At 48.9% G+C, this 20489-nt stretch overlaps 1 protein-coding gene across 2 annotated transcripts in view; it reads left to right on the top strand.

The window, feature by feature from the left end:
• Window positions 1-20489, top strand: part of sytl3 (synaptotagmin-like 3) — a 266722-nt gene that overhangs the window by 163417 nt on the left and 82816 nt on the right. For both annotated transcript variants that reach the window (XM_070889705.1, XM_070889706.1), the window contains exons 3-4: window positions 12113-12328; window positions 19211-19278. In XM_070889705.1, coding sequence (XP_070745806.1) covers window positions 12113-12328; window positions 19211-19278 — 284 coding nt within the window. The remainder of the gene's footprint in view (window positions 1-12112; window positions 12329-19210; window positions 19279-20489) is intronic.

Raw genomic sequence — 20489 nt, 5'->3', positions numbered from 1 at the left:
TATGGAATTCTCTTCCCCAGAGAACTATGGAGGCTGGGTCATTGAATATATTTAAGTTGGAGATAGACAGATTTTTGAGGGATAAGGGAGTAAAGGGTTATGGGGAGTGGGCAGGGAAGTGGAGCTGAGTCCATGATCAGATCAGCCATGATATTATTGAATGGCGGAGCAGGCTCGAGGGGCCAAATAGTGTACTCCTGCTCCTATCTCTTATGTACCTCTGAGAAGGAGATTGACCATCTTTTTGCTTTGGGTCCCATTGCTTTTAAGAATTCTGGGTAAACACCATCTGGATCAGCACCTTTTCCAGATTGGGTTGTCGACAGGGCTGTGTTTAGTTTGTCCAAGGTGAATGGATCAGACATAGTTGACGATCTTGGTGCCGCCATTAAGTTTGTCAAAAGGTGCCGCTTCACCTGGCGTCGAAATTCTTTGTCTACCAGAGTCTTTGATGTTTGTATCAAGTGGGATGCAATGGCGTCTGCTCTGATGGTTGTTGTTATGTATGTAACCCCTGGCAAGCTGTATCATACCACCACCAGAGTGCCTTATTGTTGGAGTCCCAAGGGATCCCAGCATCCCTTGGGAGCACTGTATATACGCAGGCCTCCTATGCTGTACCAACACTCTGGAGTTTAATTAAAGGAGCTAAGGTCACACTTACTCATTCCATACAGTACTCAGTTGTATCACTTTATTATGAGCGTAACAATTGGCGACGAGACAACGAACAACCACGCGAAAATGCAAAGAACTGTTGGTATCCTGGAGAAATTCTCAGAAGGGGATGATTGAGAGGCCTTCATGGAGCGACTCGACCAATACTTCGTGGCCAACGAGCTGGAAGGGGACGAGAATGCTGCCAAACGAAGGGCGATCCTCCTTACCGTCTATGGGGCAACAACCTATGGCCTCATGAAGAATCTTCTAGTTCCGGTGAAACCAACAACCAAATCCTATGAAGAACTGTATACACTGGTCCGAAAGCACCTAAATCCGAAGGAAAGCATTTTGATGGCAAGGTATCGGTTCTACATGTGTCAACGGTCTGAAGACCAGGAAGTGGCGCGCTGTGTCGCCGAACTAAGGTGCCTTGCAGGACATTGCGAATTCGATGGATTCCTGAAGCAAATGCTGAGAGACTTGTTTGTGTTTGGGATTGACCATGAGGTTATCCTTCGCAAACTATTGACTGTTGAAACACTGAACCTGAGCAAAACCATAACGATAGCCCAGGCATTTATGTCCACCAGCGATAACACCAAACTAATTTCGCAGCATAAAGAGGTTTCGGCTAGTACTGTACACAAAGTAACGTTGTTTTCAGGCATCAATGCATATGGCAGAATGTACGTGCCTACAGCTGCATGACCTCAGATGACCCAGAGTCCGCCATCAAACGTTAATGCGAGGCAGTTAACACCTTGTTGGCGCTGTGGAGGTGATCATCGAGCCCATCAAAGCTGCTTCAAACACTATGTGTGCAAAGGCTGTGGAACAATGGGACACCTCCAACAAATGTGCAGACAAGCTGCAAACCCTGCAAACCACCACGTTGCAGAGGAAGATCGATCCATGGTGTATCAGGCTGAATTATAGACTCAATACCGAGGAGGCAGAAGTGTACGGGGTACATACCTTCACCACGAAATGTCCACCGATCATGTTAAAAGTTGAACTGAATGGAATTCCAGTATCCATGGAACTGGACACCAGTGCGAGTCAGTCTATCATGAGCAAAAAGGCCTTCGACATGCTGAACTGCAACAAGGCAAACAGGCCCAAGCTTAGCCCCATTCACACCAAGCTGAGAACTTACACTAAAGAGCTGATTCCTGTTATTGGCAGCGCAGAAGTCAAAGTCTCCTATGATGGAGCAGTGCACGAACTCCCACTATGGATTGTACCAGGAGGTGGCCCCACACTGTTCGGCAGAAGCTGGCTGGGAAAAATCCCCTGGAACTGGGACGACATCTGAGCACTTTCGTCCGTCGACGAAACCTCATGTGCCCAGGTTCCCGTCGTTGTTTGAGCCAGGCATTGGAAGTTTCTTGGGGGCGGAGGTGCAGATCCACTTGGTTCCCGGTGCATGGCCCATCCACCACAAGGCACAGGCGGTGCCATATATGATGCGAGAGAAAGTGGAAATTGAGCTGGACAGGCTGCAGCAAGAAGACATCAACACACCGGTGGAGTTCAACGAGTGGGCCAGTCCGATTGTTCCAGTGCTCAAACGCGATGGCACGGTCAGAATTTGTGGGAACTATGAAGTAACGATTAACCGTTTTCGCTACAGGACCAGTATCTGCTACCCAAGACAGACGACTTATTTGCGACCCTGGCTGGAGGAAAGATGCTCACCAAGTTGGACCGGACCTCGTCCTACATGACGCAGGAGCTGGAGGAATCTTCGAAAGGCCTCACCTGCATCAACACACACAAAGGTCTGTTCATCTACAACAGATGCCCGTTTGGGATTCATTCAGCCGCAGCAACTTTCCAATGGAACATGGAGAGCCTGCTAAAGTCGGTTCCATGCACTGTGGTCTTCCAGGACGACATACTGGTCACAAGTCGGGACACCATTGAACAGTTGCAGAACCTGGAAGAGATTCTAAGTCGGCTAAATTGCGTGGGACTCAAGTTGAAAGGCTCGAAGTGTGTTTTCCTGGTGCCAGAGGTTGAGTTTTTAGGAAGAAGAATCGCGGCAGACAGCATCAGACCAACTAATGCCAAGATGGAGGCCATCAAGAACGTGCCGAGACCGCAGATGGAGCTGCGGTCGTTCCTGGGACTCCTCAACTATTTCGGTAATTTCCTACCTGGTGAGCACTTTGCTAGAACTCCTACATGTGCTACTGTGCAAGGGAGACGGCTGGGTATGGGGGAAATCACAAGAGGCTGCTTTTGAGAAAGCCAGAAACCTGTTATGTTCCAACAAACTGCTTGTTCTGTATAACCCATGTAAACGATTAGTGCTGGCTTGCATATGGGGTCAGGTGTGTTACCAATAGGCTAACGAATCGGGAACATTGCAACAGGTCGCCTATGCATCCAGGAGTTTGTCCAAGGCCGAAAGGGCTTACAATATGATTGAAAAAGAAGCTCTGGCATTTACAGGGTGAAAAAGAATGCACCAGTATCTGTTTGGTCTCAAGTTTGAGCTAGAAACTGACCATAAGCCACTCATATCGCTATTCTCAGAGAGCAAAGGGATTAACACCAATGCCTCTGCCCGCATCCAAAGATGGGCGCTCACGCTGTCTGCATACAACTATGTAATCCGCCACAGAACAGGCACAGAGAACTGCGCTGATGCTCTCAGTCAGCTACCATTGCCCACCACCGGGGTGGAAATGGCACAGCCTGCAGACTTGCTCTTGGTGATGGATGCATTTGAAAACGAAAAGTCCCCGTTATGGCCCACCAGATGAGGACCTGGACCAGCCAGGATCCTTTACTGTCCCTGGTAAAAAAAACTGTGTCATCCATCGGAGCTGGTCCAGCGTCCCAGCGGAGATGCATGAAGAGATCAAGCCATTCCAGCGGCGCAAAGATGAAATGTCCAGACAGGTGGACTGTCTTTTGTGGGGTAATCGCGTGATTTTGCCTAAGAAAGGCAAGGAAACGTCCATACATGACCTACACAGTGCCCACCCAGGAATAGTAATGATGAAAGCTATAGTCAGATCCCATGTGTGGTGGCCCGGCTTCGACTCAGATTTGGAGTCTTGCGTGTGCCAATGCAACACTTGCTCTCAACTGAGCAATGCACCCAGAAAGGCACCGCTAAGTTTGTGGTCATGGCCCTTCAAACCGTGGTCTAGGATTCACGTTGACTTTGCGGGCCCATTCCTAGGCAAAATGTTCTTGGTTGTTGTGGATGCTTATTTAAAATGGATTGAATGTGTAATAATGTCTGTAAGCACGTCCACTGCCACCATCGAAAGCCTACGAGCCATGTTTGCCACACACGGCCTGCCTGATGTCCTTGTCAGCGACAATGGGCCGTGTTTCACCAGTGCTGAATTCAAGGAATTCATGACCCGCAATGGGATCATGCATGTCACATCTGCCCCGTTCATGCCCGCATCCAACGGCCAGGCAGAACGGGCAATTCAAACCATCAAGCAAAGCTTGAAACATGTGTCGGAAGGCTCCCTGCAGACCCGCTTGTCCCGAGTCCTGCTCAGCTACCGCACCAGACCCCACTTGCTCACCGGGGTTCCCCCAGCCAAGCTGCTCATGAAAAGGGCGCTCAAAACAAGGCTCTCTCTTGTCCATCCTGATCTCCATGATCACGTCGAGGGCAGGAGGCATCAACAAAGCATGTACCATGATTGCACAAACTTGTCACGCGATATTGAAGCCAATGACGTATTTGAACTCAACTGTGGACATGGTCCCAAATGGCTTTCTGGCACCATCATAGCCAAAGAAGGGAGTAGGGAGTTTCAGGTCAAACTGGCCAATGGACTAACGTGCAGAACGCATTTGGACCAAACCAAATTGCGATTCGCAAACAGCCACGAGCAACCCGAAGAGGACACCACCAACTTCGACCCTCCAACATACACACAAGTGGCAACCGACATCACGGTTGACCATGAAGCTGAACTCACCATCCCCAGCAGCCCGGCAAGGTCAGCTGCCCAGCAGCCCAGCGAAGAACCAACCAACTCACCCACACCTGCATTTGTACCGAGACGATCGACAAGGGAGCAAAAAGCCCCAGATCGTCTCACCCTGTAAATAAGTGTACTATTAACTTTGGGAGGGAGTGATGTTATGTATGTAACCCCTGGCAACCTGTATCATACCACCACCAGAGTGCCTACCTGTTGGAGTCCCAAGGGATCCCAGCATCCCTTGGGAGCACTGTAAATAAGCAGGCCTCCCATGCTGTACCAACACTCTGGAGTTTAATTAAAGGAGCTAAGGTCACACTTACTCATTGTATACAGTACTCAGTTATATCACTTTATTATGAGCCTAACAGTTGTCCTGTGTTTACAGGTGGGGTTTGCCCTGCCAAGTTGACAGAGCAACGCCCATGCTTTCTTGCAGGAGTGAGTGAAGTTACTTTTCTCCACAAGGTTCCTCCACCTTTCACGTCTCGCCGTGAGAAGTGTGTGAGGCTTGTGCAGATGGTGGGATATGGCACCTGCTGAAGTCTTCACTCACCTTGACCAGCCATGTGAGGTCATTAAACTTCTTTCGGCACTGGATGGCCAACCTTGGCACCACAGTGCTGGCTGTGACATGGGCGGCTATCTCCTGCCACAGCCTTCACGAGGTGAGTGGTGAGAGCTTCCTTCCACCCCTGTGTGGGAAGAGGACAGCCCGCCTACTTTCCACGGCCACAACGAGTGCCTCCAGAGCCATGCGGAAAATCTGCAGGCTCTCTGCCTTTGACACTCCCCCATGACTTTGCAGTTCCTTCTTCTTCAAAAGCAAAGTACTGCAGATGTTGGAAATCTGAAATAAAAACATAAAATGCTGGAAATCCTCAGCGGGTCAGGCAGCATCTGTGGAGGGAGAAACAGAGTTAACGTTTCAGGTCAATGACCCTTCGTCAGAACTGGATAAAGTTAGAGACATAACAGATTTTAAGCAAGTACAGTGGCAGGGAAAGGGAGAGGGGAGGAAAGAACAAACGGGAATAGGGTGGAAGGCAGGAGTGATTAGATGACAAAAGGTCTGATTGCACAAAGCAAAAGGAGATGGTAATACACAAGTAAAGAAACAAACGATGAGTCCAAATGGGAATGGCAGAAACATTAATAGCTGCCATGTGAAAAAATAGGGGCAGAGGTCTAAAAGTGTTGAATTCGATGTTGAGTCCAGAAGGCTGTAAAGTGCCTAATCGAAAGATTAGGTGCTGTTCCTCGAGCTTACATTGAGTTTCGTTGGAACAGTGTAAGAGGCAGAGGACAGAGAACATAAGAATTAGCAGGAGTAGGCCAAATGGCCCCTTGAGCCTGCTCTGCCATTCAATAGCTGATCTTCGACTTCAACTCAACTTTCCCACCCTATCTCCATATCCCTTGATTCCCCTAGAGCCCAAAAATCTATCTATCTTAGCCTTGAATATACTCAATGATTCAGCATTCACAGCCCTCTGGGGCAGAGAATTCCAAAGGTTCACAACCCTTTGAGTGAAGAAATTCCTTCCGTATCTCAGTCTTAAATGGCCGACCCCTTATCCTGAGACTGTGATCCCTAGTCCTAGACTTTCCAGCCAGGAGAAACAACCTCTCAGCATCCACCCTGTCAATTCCCCTCAGAATCTTACATGTTTGAATGAGTTTACCTCTCATTCTTCTAAACTCCAGAGAGTATAGGCCCAATCTACTCAATCTCTCCTCATCGGACAGCTCTCTCATCCCACGGATCAGTCTAGTAAACCTCCATTGCACTGCCTCCAAGGCAAGTAATTCCTTCCTCAGATAAGGAGACCAAAACTGTGCACAGTACTCCTGGTGTGGTCGCACCAAGGCCCTGTACAATTGTAGTAAGACTTTGGGGGGGCCAAAATTGCCCTCTTGGTAAAGCCTGTTAGCACCTCAAACTGTCGGCCATGCTGCGGAGTGCAGTGGCCGCCAAGCTCACGTGAAATGGCCGCTGAGGTCGGTATTGCCCTGATGCGGCTTAGTGACGGTGTGCAGCACTGCACCTCTTCCCCCCCACTTCTGCGGTGGTGATGGACAGCACTTCTAGGAGGTCCCAGGCCGGAAGCCCCATTGTCCTTCAAAAGTCATCTGGCCACTTGGCAGTGTCAAGAGTAGGTTTTTTCAGGTGGTACATCGTTGCTGAGGTACACCGCCAGAGGGTTGGTGATTTAATTGGATTTAGTGTCAGTGACTTTTTTGCGTTCTTTGAGTAGCAGTGCAAGGCTACAGTGCGCACTGCTTTGCGAGTGCTGGAGGCGTCTTTCACCTGCAGAACAGGGAGGCCACTTTGAGAAGGCTGGGCTTGTGGAGGCTTTTGAGATACGGCAGTGTTTGTAGGCCAACGTCTCCTGCGCATTGTGCATGCCACCAAGGCACGGAGGAAAAGGCAGCGCTAGGGGCCACGGCTGCACAGGCAGCGGGAAAGGGCCGCAGGCATCATTGCGGATCAGTGTGGAGAGGGCCAGGGAGTTGGCCGCAGAGGGCATGCAAGAGGTGCCACATGAAGGGCCTCAGCAAGAGTCTTCCCCAAAGAGGAGAGTCCAGTATGCAGACCCTAACGCCACCACACCGTCCCCACCCCCCCACCAGATAATGGGCGAACAACCCAGAAGGCAGCCTGCAGCGGAGCCAGATGCTGGCCAGCAGGAGCCTGCAGAGTTGGAGGAGGCAGAACAGCAGCAGGGAGCATCTTGCATGGCAAGATGGCTGCACAGATGTGGGGGCGAGAGGACACATCACAGAAGGGTCTTCCGCCAGCAATTTGCAGACAATTCTATGAGTGATGATCAGTGCCTACGCAGACTGAGATTCCGGAAGGATGTTGTCACTGAGATCTGTAATCTCCTGCAGCCGGAATTGGAGCCATAGACATGTGTGAGGACAGCCCTGAGCGTGGCATCGAAGGTCACTATAGCCCTCAACTTTTATGCCACAGGCTCGTTCCAAGCTGCCACTGCAGACATCGGCAACATTTTGCAGTTTGCATCCCACACAGTGATATGGGAGGTCACAGATGCTCTGCATAGGAGGAAGGCCGACTACATCGCCTTCTCCATGACCAGGGAGAAGCAGTTGGAGCGCCAGACTGCATTCATGCACATTGCGCGCTTCCCCAAGGAACCAAGGTTGATTGACTGTACCCTTATAGGTCTCAGGGCACCCCACCAGGCTGCAGAGCAATTCAGAAACTGCAAGGGCTTCCTGTCCCTCAACGTGCAACTCGTTTGCGACCATAATCACAAGATTCTGCAAGATGATGCCCGGTACCCTGACAGCACCCACGACTCTTTCATACTGCACCACAGCAGTGTGCCACGCCTCTTCACTGGTCCAAATGAACATTGCAGCTGGCTCCTTGATGACAAGGGCTACGTGTTGAGCACTTGGCTCATGACTCCTCTGCGCAACCCTAGAACTGATGGGTCGGTCGCGTACAATGAGAGTCTGACGACCACCAGGATCATCATCGAATACACTATAGGCATTCTGAAACAAAGGTTCCATTGCCTCGACCACTCAGGGGGTGTGCTGCAGTACTCGCCTGAGCGTGTCTCCAGATTTGTGGTGGTCTGCTGCATGCTCCACAAACTCGCCATCATGAGGCGCAGCCATTGGAAGACGACGCAGCAGTGACACCTGTGCAGGAGGAGGTGGAGGAGGAGGAGCATAATGTGGGTGGGCAGCCATGCAGGAGGCAGCGTCCCCATCCTAACCCTGCAAGGGAAGCACAACGCCGTCTCATAGCTGCCTGGTTCACATGAGTCAATGCCCACTTAAGCCTGCATCTGGCCATTTCCATGGGCCAACCTTTGAGTCCTCTCACACATCATTCCCGCACACTGATCACAAATTCCAAACACTAAATATTTATTACAACCCAAACAATGAGTCTCAAAAACATTCACATAATCCGTTATCACCCTTGTCTAACTCCTTCTTACCCCTCTTACGCAGATCTATCCTTACAGTACACCACAATGTCTCCCCTTTGCCTGCCTCATGCCTTTGGGAAGGCGGCTGTGTGTGTGTAGAAGAAGCTGCAGATGTCCTTCTCGAATGCCCGCGACCAGCTATGGCTCTGGAAAGGCCGGCTGAAGACTGGGCCGCATCCTCCTATGAGCCTTCTGTTGGAAGTGGCTGGGATGAAGCCATGGTTGGCAGCAATTGCAGAGTGGCAGGTCTCGGCTCAGGGCTGATGTGAACCGGAGTATCCTGGTCCGAGGAGCCAGCGCCACTCCCACGGGGCAGCACCCACCTCCCTCACCAAGCTGCTGCAGCACAGGTCGGCGGGGTGTGGTGGCACCATTAGGCCCCCGGTGGACCGCGGTGGACCCAGCCGCAACGACAGCAGTCAGATGTCGCGTAGCCTCCAGCTGGGACTGCATGACAGCAGCCACACTCTGGAAGCCATCAGAGATGAAAGCAGTCAGAGGCTCCGTGCCCTGTTGTCCAGAGCGCATGAGAACATTCTGAGCTTCCAGGGCAGCGGCCATCCTGTCCAAAGAAAGGTCAAGAGGAACTCAGGACACAGCTGCAAAACCGGCCCTTTAAGAAGGCCAGTGAGCAGCTGCATCGTTAGCATGATGGTTTGCATCAAATGGATAGGAGGGGAACCTCGCAGTGCAAACTCCACACCACAGGCACACCACTGAAAGCAGCCCTTACCACCGGGAATTAACACTCCGCTCCGTTTCGCCCATGAAAAAGGGCAATTTCTTTCTCATTAACACCGCATCCATAGCGCGGTAATGGAAGGTCAAATGTGGTGCATGTGCCCCGTTTCGGGCAGGAGGCAATTTCGGCCCCCCTTACTCTTGTAATGCAACCAACTTGCAATAAAGGCCAACCTGACACCTCAGTTCTTAATTGCTTGCTGTACCTGCATGCCAACCTTATGTGTTTCCTGTATGATGACAGCTAAATCTCTCTGAGTAACAATATTTAATAGTTTCCCATCATTTAAAAAATATTCTGTTTTTCCACTCTTCTTACCAAAGTGAATAACCTCACATTTCCCCACATTATACTCCATCTGCCACTTTATTGCCCACTCACTTAACCTGTCTATATCCCTTTGTGGATTCTTTGGGGCCGAAATTGCATATTGCCCCGGTTGGGGGCGGTGACCTTTCCGAGGCCGGACTTTCTCCGCCTGGCTCAGAAGTCCCGCCCCGGAAGCTAAATTCGGGTTGCCGCCCCTCACAGGAAGTGGAGCACAATGTTGCACACTCCACTTCCTCTAGGGGCGGGATCGGGGGCGCTACCCGAACGCATCACGGAGCACTACATGGCCTCTCCATTAAAGGGGAGAGACGCTGTGAGCTCTGCAGGTCTTTTGATGGGCCTCGACTCAGCTTCCAGGGATGCGGGGTGCTGTGGCCGCAGCCCAGCACCGAACCGAAGTGCCGGGCTGCACGATCGCAACACGGGCCCCGCGGCATCAGTGGACAATGGCCCGATGGTGAGCCAGAGAAAATAAAGGCGCGCGCGGCACAGCGCACCTTCCTTTTCAGTTTTGCCCGCGTTCAGTGTGCGGCCTGGATCGCGACCCATGAGGCTGGCGATGACATCGCCTGCAGCAGCCTAGCGGAGCACTGCCCAATTTCCACTACGGGACAACAAGGGGTTGCTGCGCATGGCAATGATGTCATAGTCGGAGATACAAGGCGCAGCGCTACTGGATTTGCACTCTGCTAACTCCCACGCAATTTAGCGGGTGCCGTGATCCAGCAAAAAACACTTTTGCACCCCGTTAGCATCTCCCGGAGGCATTAATGGGAGGCGCACATCAGGGGAATTTTGTCCCCTTTGTGCCCGCCTCACAGAGGTCAGAGTGGGAGTGGTGTGGAGAATTAAAGTGACAGGCGACCAGAAGCTCAGGGCCATGCTTGAGGACTGAACTGAGGTATTCCGCAAAGAGGTTACCCAAGCTGCGTTTGGTCTCCCCGATGTAGTGAAGACCGCATTGTGAGCAGCGAATACAGTATACTAAATTGCAATACCCCCACCCCTTCTCACATCACCTTCCCATGTAAGTGCTGGAGATGCAACACCTGCCCTTTTACCACCTCCCTTCCCACCATCCAGGGCCCTAAACACACCTTCCAGGTGAAACAGCAATTTACTTGTGCTTCTTGCAATTTACTATAAATGGATTAAATGATGAGGAACGTTTGTGTAGACAAGGCTTGTATTCCCTTGAATATACGAGGGGTGACCTAATTGAGGTGTTTAAGATAATTTCTATTTGTATGATTGGGCTTGATAGGGTAGATCGAGAGAAACTATTTCCTCTGGTGGGGAATCCAGAACAAGGGGGTATAACCTTAAAATTAGAGCTGGGCCTTTATCGGTGGTGTCAGGAAGCACGTCTTCACAAAAAACGTCATGGTGATCTGGAACTCTCTATCCCAAAAGGCTGCTGAGTCTAGGTTAATTAAAAATCTCAAAACTGAAATTAATAGAGTTTTGTTAGGCAAGGGTATTAAGGGAAATGAATCTAACCCCCCGGCTCAACATCCCAATCCCCGGCACAACATCCCAACCCCCATCCCAACATCCCAACCCCCGGCTCAACATCCCAACCCCCATCCCAACATCCCAACACCCGGCACAACATCCAAACCCCCGGCACAACATCCCAACCCCCGGCTCAACATCCCAACCCCCGGCTCAACATCCCAACCCCCGGCACAACATCCCAACCCCCATCCCAACATCCCAACCCCCGGCACAACACCCCAACCCCCATCCCAACATCCCAAACCCCGGCACAACATCCCAACCCCCGGCTCAACATCCCAACCCACATCCCAACATCCCAACCTCCATCCCAACCCCCATCCCAACCCCCGGCACAACATCCCAACCCCCGGCTCAACATCCAAACCCCCGGCTCAACATCCCAACCCCTATCCCAACATCCCAACCCCCATCCCAACCCCCGGCACAACATCCCAACCCCCGGCTCAACATCCCAACCCCCGGCACAACATCCAAACCCCCATCCCAACATCCCAACCCCCGGCCCAACATCCCAATCTCCAGCTCAACATCCCAACCCCCGGCTCAACATCCCAACCCCCGGCACAACATCCCAACCCCCGGCTCAACATCCCAACCCCCGGCTCAACATCCAAACCCCCGGCCCAAGATCCATTGCATCTTAATATTTTTGATTTATGCACCTCACCTGTAGATCACCATTCTTCCACTAAAAAATGTTGTTCTAAGATCTGTTGTGAATTGTGTTCATAGCCTGACTAATTGTAAAGTAATATTCTGGCTTCCCTTTACTTATTCCATTTATGGTTGCATATTCAGTAAGCTTGCACCTTCTGAAGCAACTGAATAGGCCATGCCACCCTGTTGGAATCCACCTTACCTTTGTGTCTGTAATCAGTTTGTTTCACTGAAAATGCTATTTACTTCTTGTGCAGGAAGTTGAAATCCGAATATCAGGAAATTCGGCGGAAAGGAGCAAAAAGTTACAGCCGGGAATACAGCAACCGGTCCTGCGCTCGATGCCAGGCCTCACTGGGACTGGTATTTAACGTCGGTGTGGTGTGCAGTATCTGCAATCACAAAGTGTGCAGTGAATGCCGTATGTACAATAGCAGTAGAGTGTGGAGATGCACAGTGTGTCACGCTCATGGGTAAGAACTTTTAAACTACTTTTTGTACTTTTACACCTGGTGTTGAGAACTCCTAGGTCAGCTTCCATGCGAGGCAAATTTCAAGGTATAGGGTGCAATCGGGTGTGTTCGCTGATTGATAGAAGTCATATGATCAGCTGCCCCATGATTAGATGGCACGTGATCAGATATCACATGGTCAGAACATTACGTGATCAAACCTCCAGTAATGTCTCCAACCAGAGTTGGCAACCTGAGTGGTGTTGGATGGGGGAGCTGGGCAAGTGGCCTGCTGCAAGAACTCTGCCACGTGAGTCGGTTCCTCTCTCTGTGCCCCCTCCCTGTGTCCCTTTCACTTCCTGTGTCTCTAAGCAACACCACCCTGCAAGTATTAGGGGAGGGGCAGTGGTAAATGCAGGTGTGATTGCTTCTCATTCCTCAGTGAGGAACTCAAAGTTTATTTTATTTCAAATTGTCACAGAACTAAAGAAAGAGGAAGGACTTACATTTATATAGATCCTTTCACAATCTTAAGACATCTCAAAATGTTTCACAGCCAATGAAGTACTTCTGAAATGTAGTTACTGTTGTAATGTAGGAGTAATTCTCCTCTTATACATTTCCTACCATTTATTTTTGAGTCCAGTCTCAATTCTTTTATTCATAGACACTTTATAAAGTCCAAGGGCTAATCTGCATGACACTGCTTCACAACCAGACTGTGCTGAATTTCCACCTCCACCCTAATCTCAGAAAAGCACCCCTGTTGTCCCAGTCTGAATGCTTTTGCCTCTCTGAGCAAGATTGCCAATAAATGATCACAAGGTCAGCAGCATTGCGTTGTATAACCTGTGTCACATTGAGGCTGCCCAATGACATTTCAAAAAGGACCGCAAATGTTTACAGCTCAAAAGGAGACCATTTGGCCCATTGTGTTGGTGCAGGCTCTTTGCTGCAGCAATCGAAAACTAATCCCACAGCCGTGCCCTCTCTTGATGGCCCTATATCTTCCTCTGTTTGATCTCATCCAAAACTCTGCTGCCCATATCCTAACTCGCATCAAGTCCCATTCATCCATCATCATCATCCTTCATCCATCATCGAACAAGGATGACTTGCTTCCACATGAGTTCACAGATGTTTCAATGATGGACCCGATGTTCCAGTCCTGAACTCCAATTGACGGAGTGGAAGATGCCTGTGGGTGGATTTTTTTAACGTGTAGTGACCGTTGCACATCAGCCACCACACGGGCTTGACAGAGCTAGGCCTTTATCCAGTGGCAGGGATTAACCACGACAACTGGAAACCTGCTCTGCTGCACGGATCTAGTGCGTACACATATTACAATGAGGGCAGGCCTGCGCCTGGGCCCCGTACCCTCATTCGCCGCACCTCCGCACCAAATTTGGAATTAACACATTGAGCTGGTTACAGCACTCTGATACAAACAGCACAGAGAATGGTTTAAGTAGCTGGAGCAGATACTGGAATTAACACCCGGGTGTGACTTTTAGTTGTAAATTATACATTTGTAGACGAAACTGTGTGAAGCTGCATTGCCATTGAACTAGACATACCCTGGCACACCCACCAAACTGAGACACATTCTCACCCACAGCGGCACACAGGGACAGAGTCACAGGCAGGAACAGTTTACGCACTATTTCAACCGGTCCGTGTCTCTCAGAATGAAGATCCTGTTACCCCAACCCCTGTACTTTGCGTGTGATGAATTTATATCAATAAATGTGTTGCAGAGTCATCGAGTGTTGCCTAATGTCACCACAAAAAGGGGAAGGAGATAAAAAAGGGAAGATACAGGCTGACGCACACCCAAGGGGCCATTGAAAGTGCCAAGCTTCAGGCACCAGTCTCTTAGCAGAGCTGAAGTTGGAAGAAATCACCCCTGAACTCACTAGCCTATATTGACTCCCGGTCCAGCAAAGCCTCAATTTAAAAATTCTCATCTCTATTTTCAATCCCTCCCTATTTCTGTAACTTGCTCCAGCCCCACAACCCTCCGAGAACTTTGCATTCCTCCAATTCTGGCCTCTTGAGCATCCCTGACTTCCTTCGCCTGGGCAACTGTGCCTTCAGCTGCCTGGGCCCTAAGATCTGAAATTCCCTCCCTAAAACTTTCCACCTACCTTTGACTTCTCCTTTAAGACGCTCCTTAAAACCTACCTTTTTGACCAAGTTTTTGGTCCTCTATCGTAACATCTCTTTTTGTGGTTCGGTGTTAAATTTTGTTTGATACCACACCAGCGAATTGCCTTGGGAAGTTTTACTATGTTAAAGGTGCTATACAAATACAAGTTGTTGTTGTTGCCTCAACCTGCAGAACTGTTACAGGCACCAGAGAGAAGATTATCATACCATCAATCGTGGCTGCATTGAAATCCATTTAAGTGGTTGTCGGCCCGTCCATTGGGTTGAAATTCTAGGAGTGATTCCATGATCCAGTAAGGGGTGGAAGATCACAGGCTGCAGGCCTGCTATTTCCCAAGGCGTGCTCTCCACGAGCATCAGCTCACAGGATCACACCTTCTATAGCTACAATTTTTAAACCTCACATGCATTAAAAACTCGAAGTGATCCATCATTTTTTAGAGCCTTTGGGAGTTTCTAGTTGCTAATTTAAATTGTAGATTTACTAGAAAAAATAGAATTCTGATGTAAGGTCTGGTGGTTTGAATCGTCCACCTGTTGTGGCCCCCTCCATTGGGTAGGAACATATCAAGAAATTACAAGTGCGCATCCTACAATTGTCTTCCAGGCATCCTTGTCGGATGAAGCGTTGCACCAGGAACATGATTTAGAACACCGTCGCTGTCGTGTAACTTAATTGCAATCTACTTGAGCTTGGCACATGTCCAGTAGATGTATGAGGATGAGCTAATTAAGGAGGTATATTGGGATCAATAATCATATCTGGGAATTAAGCGAACCATGGGCTCAGGATCATCACCAGAAGAAGAAAGAGAGTAATTAGAACTAGTGTTTTCACACACTGTTACTAGAACATGGAATGCCTTAGCACATGGTGACTGAGTCAGAGACTATAACACACAAGCAGGAGTAGGTCATTCAGTCCCCAGCCTGTTCCACCATTCAGTTAGATCATGGCTGATCTGCACCTCAACTCCATTTACCTGCCTTTGCTTCATATTCCTTGATACCCTAACCTAATGAAAGTTTGTCGATCTCAGTATTGAAAATTTCAATTGATGCAACACCCATTAGACTTTTGGTGGAGCGAATTCCAGATTTTCACAAACTTTTGTATGAAAGATGCTTCCTGATTTTATTCCTGAATGGCCTTGCTCTAATTTTAAGACTTTGCCTCTTGTTCTGATTCTCACCCAGTGGAAATAGGTTTTCTGGGCCCAAGTTTCGGCTGTCCCGCAGAATGGCGCACCTCCGAGAGGCCTGCCTATTTTGTAGAATTAAAAGTGCGCCTAAAACTTACCTCTATCCCGGGCTGAGTGGCCTGCCTGCCTCACCGTCCCTCAACTCACTGCTGCCCGACCTCGGGCCTCGCCTCGTCGCCACTGCCCTTACCTCGAGGCCTCTTCATCAGCCCGCCCGAACACCTCCTCGGCGGCGGGCCCCACCCGACCACTTCCTCGGCAGGCAGAGCTGCGTGTGCTGTTGGAAGGCTCCCGGTGCTCCCGAACGGATAGGTGCTGCAGCAATAATTTTTTATTTACTGATTTATTGATTGATTTTTTATTTTTTATTTATTGATTTATTTATTGATTGGTTGATTTATTGATTTATTTATCATTTATTATTGATGATTGCTCTTTATTGCTACAAGTGAAGTATTTACTGCTTTGGAAACTCCCCTAACTTTCCTCTAACTTCCCTTCCCCCACCCCCACCCCCCTATCTCTGGCTACCTGCGCCTAATTTTTAAAGTGTACGCAAGATTTTTCTAAGCGTACAAAAATCGACACTTACTCTGTTCTAAGTTAGTTTGGAGTAACTTTTCGCTGCCTAAATTTGCAAAACAGGCGTAAGTGCCTGGTAACACTCCCTTTTGAAAAAAAAATGAACTAAAATGAAACTAAACTAACTCACTAGAACTGGAGCAAACTAAATGCCGAGAATTGCGATTTCTAAACTAATTGCTCCAAAAAAATAGGAGCAACTCCAGCCGAAACTTGGGCCCACTGTATCTACTCTATCAAATGATTTGATCACTTTACACACCTCAATTAAATCACTCTTCAATCTTCTAAAGTCAATGGAATACAATACGAGTTTCTGCTACCTGTTCTGATCATTTAATCCTTTAAGCCCTGGTATAATTCTGGTGAATCTGCACAGTACCCTCTTCAAGGCCAATATATCCTTCCTGAGGTGTAGTGCCCAGAACTGAACACAATACTCCAGATGGGGTGCTGACCAAGGCTTTGTACAACTGAAGCATAACTTCCTCCCCTTTGTATTTCCCCTCGAGATAAAGGCCAACAGTCCATTAGCCTTCTGATTACTTTAGGTACCTCTGCACTAACTTTTAATGAGTTGTGTACATGGACACCTAAGTTCCTTTGCTCCTCCACAACTCCTCGGGGAAGAGATTAGGGTAGTTTGCGTGGGGGCATTAATGGGGCACAAATGACTTCTAGCCCGGGGCACAGTGCTGTTACTGACGTCTGCAAAATTCTGTGGGAGTTAGCGGTAGTGCCCCGTTCCTGCCGATATTGCCCCGTGAGGCCGCTGTGGGTGATGTCTGTGCCAACTTTGCGGGTTAGAAACCGGGCTTCAGTCCACGTACGGGGCAAAAATTAAAGGGATGTGCAGTGCTGATATTTTTTAAAATGGCTGACTTACTGGTCAGGCCTGGCCCTCTTCAAATCGCGGGGTCCGTGTCGCGATGTTGCAGCCCGGCATTCCGCTTCTGTGCCGGGCTGCTGCTACGGCACCCCGCTCCCCAGTGGTGTAGTGGTGTCCCCTTCTTCCCAATGCAGAGTCCGCAGTGTGCCCTCCCCTTTAATGGAAGGGGTGGGCCCTGTGCTCCTGCCAGTGCTACCCGCCTCTCTGAAACTATTTTGGTTAGTCTTTCTCAGATCTAAAGTGGATGACCTCACACTTCCCCCATGTTGAACTCTATCTATCAGTTTTGCCCACTCTATTTATCTGTTTATATCCCTTTGTAACTATCTGCTCCCATCTACTCTCTATTGCTTCATTCAAGTCATTAATAAATATGGTGAAAAGCTGAGGCCCCAGTACAGATCCCTAGGGAACACCACTTATTACATCTTGTCAATATCCTGGTGTCTCTTAGAAGAGCTGTGAGCCATTTTCACCATTTGGTTATCATTCGTAAGAAATGTGATGATAAAAGAAAGAACTTTCATTTAGTTAGCATCATTCATGACCTCGGGACGTTCCAAAACTCTTCCTATCCAATGAAGTCACAGTTACAATGTACCATAAACAGCAATATAATGACCAGATGATCTGCTTTAGTGATATTGGTTGATGGATAAATATTGGCCAGGACAGCTGGGGAACTCCTCTTCTTCAAATAGTGGTGTGGGACCTTTTATGTCCACCTGAGAGAACAGGCACCACAGTTTAACACCTCATCCAAAAGATGGCATCTCGACTAGATTATGTGCTCAAGTCTCTGGAGTGGGACTTGAACCCACAACCTTCAAACTCTGAATCGAGAGTGCTACCCACTGAGCGAAGGAACATAAGAACATAGGAACAGGAGTAGACCATTTAGCCCCTCGAGCCTATTCCACCATTCAATGAGATCATGGCTGATCTGCGACCTAACACCATATACTTGCCTTTGGCCCATATCCCTTAATATCTTTGGTTAACAAAAATCTATCAATCTCAGATTTACAATTTAAAATTGATCCAGCATCAATTGCTGTTTGTGGAAGGGAGTTCCAAACTTCTACCACCCTTTGTGTGTAGAAGTGTGTCCTAATTTCATTCCTGAAATGTCTGGCTCTAATTTTTACAAAGTGCCCCCAGTCCTAGACTCCCCAACCAGCGGAAATGGTTTATCTTTATTTACCCTATCTGTTCCCCTTAATATCTTGAAAATTTTGATCAAATCACTCCTTAACGTTCTAAATTCCAGGGAAGACAAAGGGCTGGATTTTTGGCTTCGCTCATTTCTGGGCGGTAATGGCGGCAGGGTGGTAAAGTTTGCGCCTGGTAACGGTTTGCGCCTCAGTCAGCAAAATTGGGCAGCTGGGCACTGGGGCGGAGCACTCAGGGAGGCGTTGCACACCTCTCTTGGGGCGCTAGGCCGGCTGAGCATGCGAAAATCCCGAGCTAAAGAGCTGGCCTCGGAGTGCTCTAAGAGAGGCCTAGGGAGAAAAAAACTAACCTGAAAAAAACCCACCAAAAACATTCCCAATAAATAACTCATGCCATCACAACATAAATTGCAAACAAAGCCAATCACACTTACCTGAGGTCGACATTACGTACCTCACTGCAGCCGCGACAGCTCGGCCACCCGCTTTCACAGGTAGTCCCAGCACGGTGCTCTACAGAGCGCTATGGTTCGGGTGGGAGCCAAAAATCGAGCCGGTGTCCCAACCAGGGGTGTTGCACACTGGCTCGCCTCTTCTGGGCAGTAATGCTCCACGCCCCGCCGAAACCAGCCCCGAAAAACCCAGCGGGGCCCTGGAAGCTAGCCACACGCCTGGAAGAACTTACCGCTGCCACTGCTGCACGTCCAGGATGAAAACAGAGGCAGCAATGAGCCGAAAATCCAACCATTTGCATTTCCTTGAAGGTGATACCACTCTATTGAGCAGAACACAGCTCACTAGCTCTCCCTATGTAACGCAAACTGAACTGCCCCATTAGAACTGGATTCCCATTTTTGAAACCATTTATGCTAATTCTGTGTTTCAGGCAGATGAAGGTGAAATCTGGAGAGTGGTTTATTGAGGAAAGAGCAAAGAAATTTCACCAGGAGCAAGGTATTTGAAATGCTACTGTTAACTGCCACATCTTACAGAATGATACAAGGAACACTGGGAGCTGACAAATAAATGCGTTCGGCTCAATACCAACAACACTGGCACTGTAATTCCAAATAGGGCCTACGTCTGGAGGGGGACTGACTAGGGCAGCATCTGGTTTGGGCAGGATTTTAAAAAAATTGTACTTGGGATGTGGGCGACACTGGCTAAGCAGTGTTTATTGCCCATCCCTAGATGCCCTGGGACATTAAGAGTTAACCACATTGTATGCGATTAGGGTCACATGTAGGCTGTACCATGTGGGGGTGGCAGGTTCCCTTCCCTGAAGGATATTAGTGATTAGTATTATAATAATTTGGCAGTTTTCACAATTGTTTTCTTTCCTGGTGCTAGTAGATGTTAGCAGATTTGTTTAATTTAGTTTCACAACTTACAACTTGTGGTGGGACTCTCGACTTCTGGGTTGCTAGTCCAGTACCATAACCGCTACCATATCTGTATTTTTACGATAGCTATTTCCCAATCTGGGGATGGGAAGGGGAATGTTCCACTCACCCCTTCCTTCAAGTCATGGTGTGTTTGGGGAAGGTCCTGAGCTTTTTTTCCATCTTACCATTGGGCCCTTCCTTGGCCTCTCCTCTGTCCTGAGAATGATATCACCTTGCTCCGATTTTCCTACTGGTGCTTGGGGACACCTTCTCTGCATATATGGACATGCGTGGCATGTCTGTCAGTACCTGGCTAAGTTGCTGATACACCTCTAACATTCTCCTTCTCCACGATGGCCCTTGGGGTTCAGCATCTGTGTGCAGCTGAGCAGAGCTTGGAGAGGATTGCGCCCCCCGACGGGGACTCTCCACAGCTGTCCCTGCCACCAGTGGCTGTTCGTGTTCACTTGTGAGTTATGAAATCACCAGGCAAAAAACCAACAAACTGTCTAAGTGGACCCACCTAAGTGCACGTATTTGTGCTGGTATACGGCTATATGACCTGTGATGGTGCACCCTCAGAAGGGATTAGGTCTTCTGAGGAATCATCCTCATGCATGTCCAGTGACACATACTGTACGTATGAAGGCCCTGGAATACAAAAGAAATAGATATGAATTAGCCATGGCAAAGGAACTATCTTGCCGATCACCATGCTTAGTCTTCTCATAGTTCAGTCATTGATGAAAGAAAGTCAGCATATCTGTGTCAGAAATATTC

The sequence above is a fragment of the Pristiophorus japonicus genome, chromosome 9 (genome assembly GCF_044704955.1).
Source record: "Pristiophorus japonicus isolate sPriJap1 chromosome 9, sPriJap1.hap1, whole genome shotgun sequence".
Lineage (NCBI taxonomy): Eukaryota > Metazoa > Chordata > Chondrichthyes > Pristiophoridae > Pristiophorus > Pristiophorus japonicus.
Note: the sequence above shows the minus strand (reverse complement) of the source record. Positions and strands in the feature narration are given on the sequence as shown.